Genomic DNA, 16,344 nt, shown 5'->3' on the forward strand with positions numbered 1-16,344 from the left:
AAGTTGTCTTGATTTGTCCACCATAACGCCGCTTCCTTCATGCTTGGAGTGATCATCACTCTGTCTTCGAATGAACCGTGGACTTGCTGCCACTGGTTGTCTAGTTGCTCCTGCAGAGGACGCATCCTTAGTCTGCAATGGGGAATTAGTGGGATACACGATGAGATCACCCCCAGCAGAGACTTTTAGCGGCAAACTGAAAGACACTTTTTTCTGCCCAAATCCTGAGCCAGGGTTTGTAATTTGTCTCTCCTTTCCTGAGTAGGAAGGCTCTTGAGAGCTTGGAATCCAAGATGGCTCCCAGGAAGCGAGCCTTTCTGGACGGGAGCAGGCAAGACTTCTTGATGTTCAGAGTGAGCCCCAGATTCTGAAACAGATTGGTACAAGCTTGAACAGCCTCCAGTGCTGCCTCTCTGTACGGAGCCTTTAGTAACCAGTCGTCCAGGTAGGGGAAGACCTGGAAATGGTTCCTTCGCAGGAAAGCTGCTACTGGCGCCAGCACCTTTGTGAAAATTCTCGGGGCCGAACGGAGTCCAAAGGGTAAGACCCTGAACTGAAAATGGCTCTTGGCTACTGTGAATCGCAGAAACCTTCTGTGTGCTGGGTGAATCGGAATATGGAAATACGCATCTTCGAGATCGAGCATGGCCATGAAATCCCCCGGGTTGATGAGCTTCAAGATGTCCTGGAGGGAGACCATCCGGAAGGACAGGGAGATGAGATAGGTGTTTAGCTCCCTGAGGTCTAAAATGGGGCGCCACTTCTCTTGTGTCTTCTTTACCAGGAAGAACATGTAATAAAATCCTTGTCCCCTTTGGTTTGCAGGGACCGGCTCTATCGCTCCTTTGCCGGGGGCTTGGGTGAAGGGACTTGCGTGAATTCCAGGGTATGCCCTTTCCGAATGATGTTTAGCACCCAACGGTCTGATGTTATCCTGGACCAGTTGTGAAGGTATTTGGTGACCCTGCCTCCAACTGATGATCTTTTGAAGGAGGGTCCAGTAGGAAGAGCCAGGAGGCCGCTATTGGTGTTTGGACGAATCTTGTCCCCGTCCAGCCTGTTTCCCCTTATTGTAAGGCCTGGAGTAGTTGGTAGACTGGCCTTGCCGCTGTTGATAAGGCTGACGGTATTGCTGGGAACCTGAGCCAGTGGTGGAATAGCGTTGCTGTTGGTGATAGGATCCTCTGTAGTTGCCACCTCTACCTCGAGATCCTTTAAAAGGAGACTTTCTGTATTGAAGGGTCCCCAAGGACCTGGCAGTGTCTGTGTCCTTTTTTATATTCTGAAGAGTGTCGTCCACCAGTTTGCCAAATAATGCTTCCCAAAGGAAAGATCCAGGACCTTGTTTTGAATCTCAGGCCTAAACCAAGTAGCCTTGAGCCACCCTTGGCGGCGGAGGACTGCTGCCCCAGCCAAAGAACGAAACGCCGTTGTCGCAATATCTATTGCGCAGTCAATGATTTCCATCGACGTTGCTTCTCCCTCCTGTAAGATTTTCTTTGCCTCAGTCGTAGATTCCGGAGGCAGCTGGTCAAGGTAAGGAGTGACATCACACCAAAGCTGGCGGTCGTATCTACCCATGATTGCCAGGGCATTTGCCGCCCGCACCAGCAAACTTGCCATCGATGAGAATCTCTTCCCCACATTATCCAACCTCCGCCCTTCTTTGTCCGGAGGAGTTGTTAAGGGAGCAGAGGGGTTACGGGATTTCCTCTGCGCAGCTTGCGAGATCACAGAGTCTGGTCTGAGAGGACCCGATAAGGCTGCCGGGCCATCAACTGGTGCTTTGTATTTTTTCTCTAGACGCGGTAGCACCGGGACCACCGTCGCTGGGTTTTTCATGGCTTTTAGGCCCTCCTTCCACACATGATCGACAATAGGAATGGACCTAGTTGATTTCATAAAGGGCTCCTTGAAATCGTATAAAAAGCAATCCGTGGCAACTTTAGGCATGGCCAACTTGAATCTCGCAGCGGCTCTCTCCATCAGCTGATGGAAGCCTCCAATGTCTGCAGGCGGGGACTGGTGATGCTGGATCCGGAATGATGTCTTCGTCATATTCGGTATCCGGAATAGAGCCATGATCCGATTGTTGACCCTCATCCGAGGAATCATCATGGACGTCTTGTAACCCGGAGGACTCATGATGGATGGATATTTGAGGCCGAGGGGAAACTGGAACTGGAGTGGAAGGCATCATGAATGAGGCTGACATCCCTGCAGGAGTTACTGGCGTTGAAGGCACCGGAGTAGGCCTACTCGCTTTAGATTTATAGTCCTGTAGCATCTTATGCAGATCTTGGAGAAACGAAGATGGCACTGAAACCATCTCCTGCTCAGCATGATGTTGTGACTGGGCCGACTGATGATGGCCCACATTCTCACGTCCATAGTCGCCCTCAGAGTCAGTGTCCTGGCATTTGACTAGTAGTTGGGAGGGACTATCAGCGTAGCTGTATGAGTCCTGGTCCTCCTCCTCAGAATCTCCTTCCTGTAGAAGCATGGTTGGCAGAAGAGGAGACATAGCCTTCGGAGAAGTAACCTCCGGCGTGATTCGCGTCACTGAAATGGTAATTCTCTTTTCAGAGGATAAGATCGTCAACGGTTCCGTCGTCGACGGTTGTATACGCGTCGACGAGATCGAGGACGTCGAAGTCGTCAACGAGGAAATGGTCGACACGCCAGCCGTTGTCGTTGTCAAAGTTGTCGTTGTCGTCGCTCTCGTCGACGAGACTGTCGTCGTCGACATTGTCGTCGACATCATCGTCGACGTCAGCACCATCGTCGACGGTGAGATTGGAACTTCCGTCGTCGGCACCTTTGTCGTCGGCACCTTTGTCGTCGGCACCTTCGTCGTCGGCACCTTCGTCGTCGGCGCCTTCGTCGTCGGCGCCTTCGTCGTCGGCACCTTTGACGTCGTCGACGCTCCCGTCGGCGTCTTCGTCGTCGGCGTCGCCGTCGTCGACGGTGAAGAAACCGCCGTCGACGGAACCTTCGTCGACGATTCCCCTGTTGACGGGATCGTCGATGACATCAATGCAGCCTTTGATTTTTTCATCGACGGAACCTCTGCCGTCTACGTCTTCGTCGTCGAGGACTTGGAACTCCTCTCAGAAGACTGGGAAGAAGGCTTTTTGAAGGCTGTGACAGTCTTCTCACCCGTAGAAGGCGAATCTGGTCCTTCCCTCTCCTTTACACCTCGGTGAGGAGATTTGCTGGGACCTGGGCTCTCAGACTCACTGGGGGTCTTTTTTGAGGCCTTGGAAGATCTTTCCATAGAAGGCGAAGGGGAACCCCTACCCCTCTTCACTGACCTTCTTGAAGAAGCCATCGATGCTGCATCCTCACTGTCACTGGAGACAGTATCTTTCCTGGTCTTCAGTTTATGGAGCCATGTCAAGAGTCTTCCCTCACGGTCCCGGAGGGTCTTGGCCAAAAAGGTGCGACAGATCTTACAGTCCACAGCCTGGTGGTCAGGATAGAGGCAGTAAAAGCAGTCCTTGTGCCTATCCTCCACAAAAAGCCTTTTCTTACCACAGGTGGAACAGGGCTTGAAAAGGGCTTTTTTCTTCTCCGTTTCTGACATCCTGGAAGGCAGCCAACAATTCTGAAGTAAAGTTGAAGAATTTGTAGAAGTAATCCTGAAGAAAACCTTTGTAAAAGTAGAAGTTGAGCAGAGCTCAAAGGAGACTCCCTAAGCACAACGTGCAGTAGAAAATCTGAGGCTCTGAGGTTCCTTCAGGAAGGTTCTAAGGGGTGAGGTACTTCTGATTGGCTGAGGCCTAAGTTTGGTCTCTTTTACACAAAGAGGGTGATATGCTACAAAAGGGAATGAGGCCTGGGCCTTTTTCCTTGGTCTTTTGTACCTACAGCTATGATATTTTTGTTACCGAGACTCCCATTCCGACGACGGGGAATGATACAAAGCATGGGAATCTATGAAAGTTCCAATACTGGGGTAATTTACTTTCCTTTTCTGTCTCTGATTGCAAAGTGAGAGGAGTTTGTAAACACCAATCCCCATGTACAATATAGGCAGCAGTTTAGTGGAAGGCATAGTGTGACATTTGACCTCTGTCTTCGAAGTGCCGCAAGTTTGACAAGATATTTGTAGAATCTAAAAGCAAGTTTATTGCTGCTTGGACTTTCAAGACCCCCTTGGTGAAACACTGCTGTAGATGATACACTTATTGCTTACTGTCAAATTGAGGATAGCAACAACATCACCTTTGCACCAGATTTATAAATATGCAGGTAGTTGAGGAAATTTGTAAAAACACAAAGAAAAGACTATATGCCTTTTTCACAATCATTTAATTATCTTCTTCCCAAGTCATTTGATATTGATGACCACTCTGGTATTTGCCATTTTCAAACCAGTCAAGCAAAAGATTATAATGTTTATGTCATTGCTTGGTGATCTTTGTCTTCAATTGTTACAACATAGATTAATTCTATGCAACCACAGCAAAGGTTGCTCTTGAGGCTTAAGAGACTTCTACAAGTTTTTTTATACAAGGAACTGCTAAACAAACGTTTACTTTTTTATGTAAGGGGATGTCTTATGATGAGCTCCCTCATACAGAATCTGGATACCTGCAGCTGGGATCAGTACTTCCAACTCAGGACTCACTATGTTTAGCCGAACCTTGATACAAAAATGAAGCTGTGATGCCCAAGATATTAGTTACTCGGAGTACTTTAATGATTCTAGTCAGAACAGTGATTTTGTTTTGTGTCAGCCTACAATCGAATATGACAGCGTTGTCCATAAACAATCATCATCCATTACTTTCCCGTCTTCTAGAGTAAACCCTCACGTTAACATAGACACTCTTTCCACAGTACTTCTCTTTCAAAGGAGGATGGTGAGAAAATCAATATTGTTTGCCCACACTGCAAATCATGGGGTCTATATGACATACTGATAAGGGTACTGCCTAGACAATAGACTTCTGTCAATCCCAAGCCTCCCTACAGTCTAAGGCCCCTAGGCATATGTAGTGATTAAATCGTAAATGGTCAGACTGAGAAACTGGACAGTAGGGTAGGGTAGTACGTGAGAGAGAAGGTATGTCTATATCTTTGAAGACCTAGCCCACTTTTGGAAAGCAAGTATGCAGTATTGAATCAATACACAGAGAGGTATCTAACAAATTAAATGGATTCAATGGTTGTTTATCCCCTTCCATGTAAAGAGTGGCAGACCTAGAGAAGACTAGAAGAGGTAAATACTGTTACCTTGGTTTCGATAACGTCCAAATGAAAAGAGACCAAAAATGGAGAACTATGCACAGAGAGATACACTGCAGGATTGCAAGCAAGGATGAGGGAACATGTGGGAAGTGTAAGAAAACAAATAGCATGGAATCATAGGGAGAGACCAGTTGACGAATGTGCAAAGAAACCAACAACATGCAACTCTATCAGGGTCTGTCTGTAGTTCTGAGTAACAACTTGATGTCATCCACACCAAGATTCAACAAGTAATTCTTCTCTTCCTTTCCTTTCCTCTTCTCTGTTGGACATCACTGTTTGGGACATTCCCTATATTAGAATGGTTACTGTTTTGAATGTGGCCATGTGCAGCTCATGAATGAAGATTCTCACATCCAGCATGCAAGCTTGGGCATCGGAATCACCAACCCTGCACCAACACATCCTGTCAATTTCTGTCTCTCGTAGCCACCTACAGGACATCACAGTGTATTCAAACGGACTATATTTTGTATTGAAAGATGTTTTTTATTTATCATCACCTTTAATATGCAGTAGGTTGTATGCATCTTTAAAGTCGTTTGGCTAAGTAGCAAGCTATGTGTGACAGGAGTCAAGAGTAAAGGATATTGGTTTGTCATGATAATTTAGATTAGTTCATGGCAGTCAATGCACATTCTCCGTTATCAGGGAAAGTTTGGTACAACGAATATTGGCCCTTCTGCTTTAAAATGGGATGCCTTATGAGCAATGAGCTACTTAGGTTGGTTGCCAGCAATGCAGTTTTTTATATATTTTATTCTTCATCATCTGTGTATTCTATTTGTATTGTGTAGTATGTATCTACAAAGATAGCAGACACACTGTAATCAAGATGGACATTCATTAGTTACAGGCCTGGAGTAAAAGACAAAACCATTGGAGTATTGAAGTGTGATATTGGACAGTAGGTGGGAATTGCAAGGGACTCAACTCTTGTCTACAGTAAAAGGTTAAGAATTGGATGTATCTATCAATTCAGGACACCTTTATAGACTGTGGTCGGCTGTCCTCTAATATATGTTATGCTATTTTCTGATGTAGCTAGTTTTGGTGTGGCGCAATGGGCGTGTGCACCCTCTTTGTGCACCCTGATGCACCATTGTATTACAGAGAGGGCTGTAGTCACTTGTGTATCCCCTCATGTAATACTGATAGCTGATGGAACACATGTAGCGCAAGCGATATCATAAGAAGGAGTTACTTAATTTGCATTGGAGTGTGGTACCATGCAATGAGGAATAACGTTGTCTCTGCACCCTTGCCTTATCATGGATGCCGGTCCAGAAACAAACATGCCTTTAGGAGGCGCACTGAAAGTGCACCACAAAAAAGTGGCACACTTCCAGTGCGCCTCCTAAAGGCAGCCCTCTGGAGGGGATTAAAGGGGTCCCATGGAGACCGCAGACATACCCTGCAGGTGTCTGCAGTCACTCACTGCACCCACCTACAAGGAGATCTCTCTCCCCTCTTGGACGTGCAAGCTGATTGCCACTTGCACTGTGAAACACATAGCAACTTTTAAGCAGATGCTCCGTATTTCACTTGAATGCACTTTTCTGGGTGCAATGCATGTTGACGGCTGCCGCACAGTCTTTGTAATACAGTGCACAGTCCCTCTTTGTTTCCGGCACACATTTTGAAAGGTGAGCCATAGCGTAAACAGGGAAAGTGCGCTGTATTCATTATATGGCCCCAGGTCTGTAGTTGTAAAATACAGTGCTTCATTAATTTCCTACCCTTCAATGTTACTCTATTTCACTGGGGTCTGACCATTTGGTACTTGAGCAGTGCATGTTCCCTGAGGTCTCAGGTTGTAGGAAGGCTTGGAAGTGGCAGCATGGCATATGTGTTGTTGGTGCCATGATAGTTTACTAGGCTTGCATATAGTGGACCCACCAGCCAATTCCTTTGCAGCTATGATGCATGTCATTGAAGGGATTGAACGGGAATTAAAGACAGCAAAGGCTGGAAACAAAATATAAGTAACATGTAGACTGTAACAGTGAAATAATATATTAATTTATAGTTTTGTATAGCGTCTATCAGGCCCAGGGGCGTCCGTATGACTTATACTAGGAGAACAAAAACAACTTTACACTTAAGAATTGAGGAAGTTACCTTACCTTCTTATCAGCTTTATATAGGAACAAATTCAAAAACTAACATTATCAGGTGTTAAACAGTTGACAAATCAAATCAATGGTCCTTATCTGAGCTTATTTCACAAACAGAGGGCTTTTCACATACCTGATAATCACACATATCAGTGTCAGGGGATGTATGACATTACAACGCATGCTTTTACCACGCATGCTTTTACATCACAAGTTTTACAACGCATACCATTACAACGCATAGTGCTTTGGGGTGCTGGATAGTGAATAGTTTAATTTACTATTCCAACTCCAGTCCCCGTGGATAGTAGGGAAGGTGTTGGATAGTACATTAAACCTATTTCCTATCCTAGAGCGCCCCCCAGCGCAATGCGTTGTAATGGTTTGCGTTGTAAAAGTTGCGTCGTAAAGGCACTGCGTGGTAAAAGTTGCGTTGTAAAGGATGTTTCCCGTGTCAGGTCATTGTTATCTGGAAGTCATTCAGCATAGAAATGGATGGATCATTTGGGCATTGTAAATGGAGATTAAAATCTCTAAATATACGATTAGTGGAAGTTATTGTTTTGTCGGTGATTAACTCTATTAGTTGTTTGATACATGCATAATTATAGCCAGATGGATAACAAATAGTGGGTATTTTTTCGGGGGACTCTATAATAATCTTTAGTTCTTCACTGAGATATTGATTCGAATGTGCAACAGTTTTGAATTAGCAAACCTTTGAGTCGGATCAAGACTATTTCTTTAAACGCTCCCACTCCCCAATTGTATCTTTTCTCTTCTGCCGATTGATTGAGTAGTTTGGGGAGCCAGGAAGTGAATGGCTGGTTGGGAAGGGGGAACGTCGTTTACGACGCAACTTTTAGCACGCAGTGCTATTTCAACGTGGTCTTTAAATCACATTCTATTACAACGCATGACTCTGGGGGGCGCTCAAGGATAGGGAATACTTTTAATTTACTATCCAACACCTTCCCTAGTGTCAACGGGGACTGGTGTTGGAATAGTAAATTAAAATATTCACTATCCAACACCCCTTTCTGTTATGCGTTGTAAAAGAATGCATTATAAAAACCGCGTTGTTACAGCATGCGTGCTAAAAGCATACGTTGTAACAACGTACATCCGTTGGGAAGACTTATTAAGCCGTTACCCTGTCAAGAATATTAGTCCCTGGTGATGCATGAAGTATCCATGCAGGGTTGAGCATCAGATCTTCAAGTGTGCAGTAAGTAATAAAACAACTGAATCATGGTTCTGGTTTGGGATGTGGCGATAGCTACCTGCAGAGGATGGCTTGGAATAATGCACATGCTCTTTCCTAGAGCCCACTAGAGTGGGAATGTCAGAAAGTTGGATGAGGTCCAGCTTTGTTTCCAAAGTTGATACTATCAGCTCTCCTACTTTATGTATAAGGATCTATGTTGTTCGTATGGGTGGGGTATGCAGCAGAGGAAGGTACTGTCAGTCCGGAGGACTAATGCTAACAGAATGGACGTGGAAACAATACAAAACTAGGGCAAATAATTCACTTTTGTACAATACATAAAACCGCCTAAATAATGTCTAGCTTGTATCAGTCATGACACGTTCTGAAGGACCATTCTACATGTGACTTTCAAAATGACAATTATTGCTTATTCAGATGTTTGTTCGCTTGGTTTTCTATTTTGTATTTGTTTTGGGGTATAATTGCTGTATGTGTTTTCAGGCAGCATTCCGCTCATCCTGATGGATATATCTCACAGCTGCGCACAAATTAAGGCACTTTTTATGCCTGCGCCTAAAATCATAACCACTCCTGGTTATACATTTACTGCCTAAGTTTAAAGAGTCACTTAAATTGCTAGGCAATCAGCTGTGCACAGACGTTTGACAATACCATCTGCACCTTCCTAACTTGACTTAATGATCCACCACCAGGTGTGGCAAGGCACAACTGTTGTTGAATTTGCTCAATGTTCCTTCACCGCTTAGTTACACAAAAAGTCCAGGCCATTACCAATATCACATAGGCCTTTCTACATGTTGGCCAAGTGGGATATCCGCATGGTAATTTGTAACATGGTAAGGTACTAACATCATGATAATGGCTAAACAGTTTGCCATATTTCCTTACCTGCCTTCTTGAAGAGATAGTACTGTTGCAACACCGGCTCGACATTTTGGAGTTGTATCCCTTGTTTTTATGAGCTGAATCATTTCTCCATGTCTTGGAATTTTCTTTAGGGTCTGAAGGAATGGGGTTCAGAAACAATATTCTAGCAATTAGTCCATATAGTACAGTGGCCAGCGTCATTGGAACAACAAAAAAAATTGCAAAGTCTAGCAAATATATAGGAGAGTATAAGCTTCTAGGCACCTTGTAGTCACAATGAACTACTACAGCATCTTTGTATGTGGATGTTTTGAGATCGAGCAAGAAAAACCACATCAGGCAGTAAAGAGATGTGAAAGTCCAAACAAAGATGATAATCTTTTTTGCTCTTGAAATCGTGCAAAGGAACTGTGCTTTAATAGGGTGGCAGATAGCCAGATACCTCTCAATAGTAAAAGCTGTAATTGAACATGAAGACGCGTTGATTCCCAAGTACTGGAGATATGTAATGCAGATGCACCCGACATAACCATACACCCAGGAACCATAGACACTCTCAGTGATGTTAGGGAGACCAGCAGCCACCAAGACCATCAGATCAGCAATAGCGAGGCTCACCAGGTAGCAGTTGGTTGGGGTCCTCATATGTTTGGTCCTTAGAACCACCAATACCACCATAATGTTTCCTACAATGCCCAGTCCACAGATCAAAACAACCAGGAAGATAGTGACCACTTGATACCCCAGACCAATCCATTCTCTGTTTTGGAGCACAGTCTGGTTGTTCAGCAAATTAATATCAGTTCGGTTTTCCATCTTCACTGGATAGAAATTCTCCAAAATGTACTCTTTCTCAGTAAGACATTTTTGCAAATGCTGTCCTTCAGTTCATGAATCTAGTCGATGTTTCCTTCCTAGGGAAAAAGGGAATAACAATATAAGTGTATTTCTTCACAGTTCATCACTTTATGCTATACTTTTTGTTCATCATGCCTCAGTGATCATTGTTTTACTCTCCTGGTTGTGTTTATTAAATATACTGGAAACCTATTCACTACTGTCAGGTAAGCAAGACAAGACTAATTGGTAGCTGCCTCTAAATCGATATTTACTGAAAAGGATTGGAAAGTGGGTATGAAAACCCAGCAAATGTAGGGCAACCTTTTTTTAGTTCGTTATTTTTATGTGTTTATTGCACCACTGTACTATTACATTATAAATGTTTTACCTGAGGAACTATATCTTTTAAAAGCAGCATATTAGGAAATACAATTATCAAGAGTGAAGAACGTATTTTGATTCCTTAGTTTGACATTTGTATGTCCCTTAGATGTTTTGATCACGAACCTTTGGTGCCTTGATGACCTTCTTTCAAAGTCAGCACAAACATGTAATGTTGTGGTTCCCACCTGGAAGAAGGCTGCTGGACACGTGCTTGTGGGCAGAATTGCTTTTATTAAATTATAAGATTAATTGCAGGAAGAGCGCCGGGCGACTGGTTCTGCGCGCTCCGAGCCGCTCTGTGTGGCACGAACCACCGTTCGCGCATGCGCACTCTCGTCGCGTCTAGTTCCGTGCGTGCTGCGTCACTCGCACACAATGGAACTAGAACGCTACACTACATATCTCCCCTTTTTATACAATAACACAAATGCTGGAAAGTTCAATGGTCCTTTCATTCAAAGTCTCTGAGATAGGCAGGTCTGACAATTACCCTTCCAGCACGAGTGCGTCTTACCGGTGTGGACTGGCGAAGGGCTCATAGTTTCTTCTCTCCGCAGACCCGGTTCACTTCTCTTGGGCATCACCTCCTTTCCAGCGGTTGTTTCCTCCACACTCGGTCTTTCCCGGTCTTCTCTCTCTACGTGCACTCCGTCTCCTCCTAGATCTTCACTCTCTACTGTCCTTTCTGTTGCATCACTCCTCTGCCCTCGATCTTGCGGTTCACCTCCTTCGTCCGCTGGCCATCGCACAATTTTATTGAGCTTTGCCATGCGATCTTGTGACCACACGTTTCCGTCACTGAGCAACGCGGCTCTGTCATAAACTTCTTCCACTCGCAGGGGTGGGCTGTACTTGCTTTCTCCTTTCTTTCTCAGTACCGCCTGCTTAACTCTCACCCACTCCCCTCTTTCCAACGCTGCTTCAGTTACGTTCCTTCTCCTGTTATAATGTTCGGTGTAGATTTTTTGGGCTTTCTCCAGATTGTGTTGGACCACGGCCGGGGACCACTTGCTGGTGATGGTTTTTTCTCTCCAAACTGTCTTTCATAAACGGGTGCCTGCCTCTTAAGATTTGGAAGGGGCTGAACCCTGTCACTGACGGAGTGATCCTATATGCCCACATCATCCTCTGGATTTCTGTCTTCCAGTCTTTTCCTTGCATTATTGCCACTTGTATAGATCCCATGAGGACACGGTTAAATCTTTCCACCTGTCCATTGCTAGCCGGGGGGTATACTGAGGTGTGTTTGACCTTGATTCCATTTCTTTCCATGTATCGGTGCCACTTTTCCGAAGTAAATTGCGGGCCGTTGTCGGTCAGGATTGTTCGGGGGATTCCCTCTCTCAGGACCACGGAGGTGAGAAACTTGATCACCACCTCAGAATCCGTTTCCTCTTGTACCTGCACTTCAGGCCACTTAGAGTATTTGTCTATCAACACACACAGGTACTTTGTGGTCCCTTGGTTATCTAGTACTGGCCCTCGGATGTCAACGGCGACTTCTTCCCAGGGGTTACAGGGCAAGTCAAATCTTCCTAACGCTGGTCTTAACGGTTTGAGCACCTTGTCGGCACCTTGGCACTGGATGCAGTCCCTCACATGCCTCTCTACTTGGATGTCCATGCCCGGCCACCAGTACATTTATTTCACTCTCAATTTGGTCTTTACAATGCCGAGATGACCTTCGTGCAGCTGACACAGGAGGATGTGAATCATTTTCTCAGGGGGTACGACTTTATCGCCTCGATATAGGAATGTACCCGTGTCACACATTGATAACTCCTCCCGCACTTCATAAAACTTTCTCAGTGTCTCTTTTTGTCTTTTCTTGTCCGGCCAACCTCTGATGAGACAGCTCTTGACCTCCAGAATGTCTTCGTCCTGCTCATACGCTTGTGCCCACTCTTGTTTGCTGATGGCACTTTCTGTGTCCTCCATCACTGCTACCATCTCTTCGTTCTCTGCTATGTGAATCGGGGCCTCTTCCATGGCTGAGGCCCTGCTAAGATAGTCAGTTACTTTGTTGCGCATGCCAGGTATGTACACCACATCATACGTGTACTCCAGCAGCTTAAGAGTCATCTTGGCTATACGTGGGGTGGCTGTAGCATGCCCACTTGAGGTGAGCACCTTAACTAACGGTTTGTGGTCAGTCTGTAAGCGAAACCTCGTGCCCCACAGGAACTGCCTGAACTTCCCCATGGCCCATGTGGCAGACAGCATTTCCTTCTCAATCACGCTGAACTTCTGTTCCGTGGAGGACAACGCCCTGGAAGCAAAGCTGAGGGTTTCTACAGTGTTGTCATCTCTTTCCTGTGCGAGGACGGCTCCTAAACCCTTTTCGCTGGCATCGGTGGTCAGGATCGTTTTGCCTGTGGGGTCGTGTCCATGCAAGGGCAACGCCTTGCTGATGTCTCTTTTCAGTTCATCAAACTCCTTCTGTGCCTCTTCGTCCCAGACGAACATGGTCTTGTCTCTTATCAGCTGTCTCAGTTTGTAGGTCTTTGTGGCAAAGTGCTGGACAAATTTACTGTAGTACTCTGCCATTCCCAGGAATGACCGCACTTCATCCTTGGTGACCGGAGCTCTGGCGTCACATATAGCTTTCACGTTCTCTCTTTTGGGAGTGATAGCTTGTCCACCTATCTCATGTCCCAGGTAGGTGACGGACGTCATACCTAACTTGTACTTTTCCCACTCCGCCGTTAGACCTTTCTCTTGCAGCACACGCAGTACTTTGTTCAGTTTGTTGTCATGGTCCTCACGATCCATCCCCATTATTAAGATGTTGTCCTGGAAGTACAGGATGCCTTCCACGTCCTTAAACAGGCGATGAATGAGCTTTTGAAACACTGCCGCTGCTGACGCCAATCCGAAGGGCATCCTGCAGAATTGATAGCATCCGTAGGGCGTGATGAACGACGTGAGCTTCCTGCTAGAGGGATGCAAGTCCAATTTGATTACAAGCGGATGTGAGGTCCACTGTTGAGAACCACTTCACTCCTCTCGTTCTGGCCAACATCTCCTCGATGCGGGGTAGAGGAAATTTCTCGACTATCAGGCACTTGTTTAGCTTGTGGAGGTCCACGCACAAACGTACATTGCCGTTGGGTTTCCTGGCTACCACTAAGGGGGCCAACCATTCCAAGCTGTCTATGGGCTCAATTATTCCTTGTTCTTCCAGCCGGCGTAGTTCTTGTTGCAGTGCCTCTTTCACCGCTATGGGCACATTTCGGACCCTGTGGGACACCGGTCGGGCGTTCTCCTTTAGTATGATCTTGTGCATGAATTTCTCCAGCTTACCGACTGTACCTCCGAACACTTTGGGATAGTCTTTCCTAACTTTCTCCCGGTCCGGCCAGTGGTCTCCGTCCGTCAGCAATATTTGCTCTTTGCCTCCTGGGTCAAGTTTGATTCCTAGGTCCCCTTGATCTCTCCATCCCAAGACTGAGGGGCCTTTCTCCGCCACGTATAGTTTGCAAATCGCTATCCCTCCTCTGAATTCGAATTCCAGGCTCCTGTATCCGACCATGGGGATCAGGTTGTTTGTGTATGAGATTGGTCGTATGACTGGTGGTTCCAATTTGGGACCCAGGCTGGGTCTGAATTCTTCCTCCCACACTGACCGCTGAACAATGGTGTACAGGGATCCGGAGTCAATTGCAATTTTGATCCTCACTCCCCCTATTAGCATGTACGCACGCGGTTTGTCGGAGAGTTTGATGTCAATGTCCAACACCTGTTCTTCGATGCATAGCACCTGGTCATCTTCATCTGTTTCCTCGCCTGCTTTGTCTTCCAGCTGCGATTGTGCTATGTGTTTTACCACCGACTTCTTCCCTTTCCTGCGACAGACTTTCTCGTAATGTCCAATTAGCCCGCAGAACATGCATTTGGCATGGAACGCCGGGCAGTGCCTGTCTTGGGCCGTGTGGGATGTGTTGCCACACCTGTAGCACATTGACTTGTTGTCGGTGGACTGTTTCCCTGACTGGATTGGCTTTCCCGCCCATTTGTTGGTTCCTCTACCTTCCCTGGGAGCCATTTTGTATCTCCCTGAGGGCTCCGCGTCGTCTACCTTGTTGACCATGATCCTCTGCGCACTTTCCCTTTTTGCTGCTTCGGCACATCGTTTCGAGAGCTCCGCCTTCTTCACCATCGCTATCACCTCCTTTAGCGTCGCTTCTCCATGCGCCCACAACTTGTCCTGTACGGTCTTGTTGGTGGTGTGCATCACAATTTGGTCCTTGATAAAATCGTCCTGGGATGCCCCATACCTGCACGTAATCGCCAGTCTTCGTAATGCCGTGACATAATCGTCGATGGACTCCCCTTCACCTTGTTTCCTCTGTTGAAAGTTGAAACGATCTATGGAGACACATACCGCCGGGCGATAGTGGGAGTCTAGGTCTTCTAGGGCGTGTTTAAAGACATCTACGTCGGCAGCCTGTCGAGTCGCAGGTACTATATTTGTGAACACTCTTATCCCTTCGGGGCCTAAGTTGTGTAGGAGTATCCGTTTTCTTCTCGCGCTAGAGAATTCTTCTCCGTTTTCTAAGCATGGGCGGATTTTGCGGATTCGCAATCCGCGAATTTGCGTATTTGCGTATTTGCTTATTGCGAAAATCCGCAAATTCCGCAAATTCTTGCGGATTTGCATATTTTTTTGGGGGGGTGTGTTCGCACGGGTTTCTGCAAGTTCGCGAGGGTTTTGTACAATTTCGCAAATTGCAAACTTACTTGTCGGGTCGCCAGTTTTGCGAACTTGTTGTTTCTACGTGCCCAGCCTGTTTGCAAGGCTTTCTTCATCACTGCCACCCTCTGTCACCACTGGCACTCTCTTTGGTCACCCATGCCACCCTCTGGCTCACCCATGTCACCCTCTGTGTCATCACAGCACCCTCTGGTTCACCAGTGTACATTATTGGGGCAAAGCAAAGCACTGCCATCCTCTGTCAACACTGGCACTCTGGTTCACCCATGCCACCCTCTGGCTGGCACACCCATGCCACCCTCGGTGTCATCACAACACCCTCTGATTGACCAGTGAGTGTACATTATTGAGGCAAAGCAAAGCACACCTGCTAAGTGCTTTAAGTTATGCAAACCGCAACACCTGCCCTGCCTCAACTGACATTAATGAAGGCTGGCACCTGCTTGTCTGCTCCCTTTCCTTTTTGTTGCATTGTAAATTTTTTTTAACAGGATGCAATGACATACTTGTAACTATTCTGTGACTGTCAGAGCAGGGTCACACAATAGTTGCAAGTAGGCAACCGGATTCTGGAGGGCCCCTTCAGGAAGCACTACAGGTAAATGGTTACAAATGATGAGCTCGAACTTTTGCACCTGCTCGTTGGTTTTGCAAAACTCGTTTTTCGGTAATTTCGCCCTATTCGCGAGGCGCGGCGTCGTGCGAAATCGATCGTGTAAGCCGCGAACTCGTGCGAGTTACCCCAAGGTTGAGTACGGGCGCCGCCATTTTGTTTGCGTGACGTATTTCCGTTTCCGCCCGCTATGTGTAATCTCGCGCGATGAGCGCCTTGCGAATACAAGTTCGCACGAGTTTGCGAGAGAAATAGCGTGCGAACTTACTTACACGCACGTGTTCGGGCGGCCATCTTGTTTTTCATTCATTCCTATGTGTTT

At 46.3% G+C, this 16,344-nt stretch overlaps 1 protein-coding gene across 1 annotated transcript in view; it reads right to left on the reverse strand.

The window, feature by feature from the left end:
• TRHR (thyrotropin releasing hormone receptor) overlaps positions 1–10,366 on the reverse strand; it is a 743,391-nt gene extending 733,025 nt beyond the window's left edge. The window contains exon 1 of the mRNA XM_078685571.1: positions 9,493–10,366. Coding sequence (XP_078541697.1) covers positions 9,493–10,287 — 795 coding nt within the window. The 5' untranslated portion in view covers positions 10,288–10,366. The remainder of the gene's footprint in view (positions 1–9,492) is intronic.
• Positions 10,367–16,344: the final 5,978 nt, after the last annotated feature.

The sequence above is a fragment of the Lissotriton helveticus genome, chromosome 4_1, assembly GCF_964261635.1.
Source record: "Lissotriton helveticus chromosome 4_1, aLisHel1.1, whole genome shotgun sequence".
In the NCBI taxonomy this organism is placed as follows: Eukaryota; Metazoa; Chordata; class Amphibia; order Caudata; family Salamandridae; genus Lissotriton; species Lissotriton helveticus.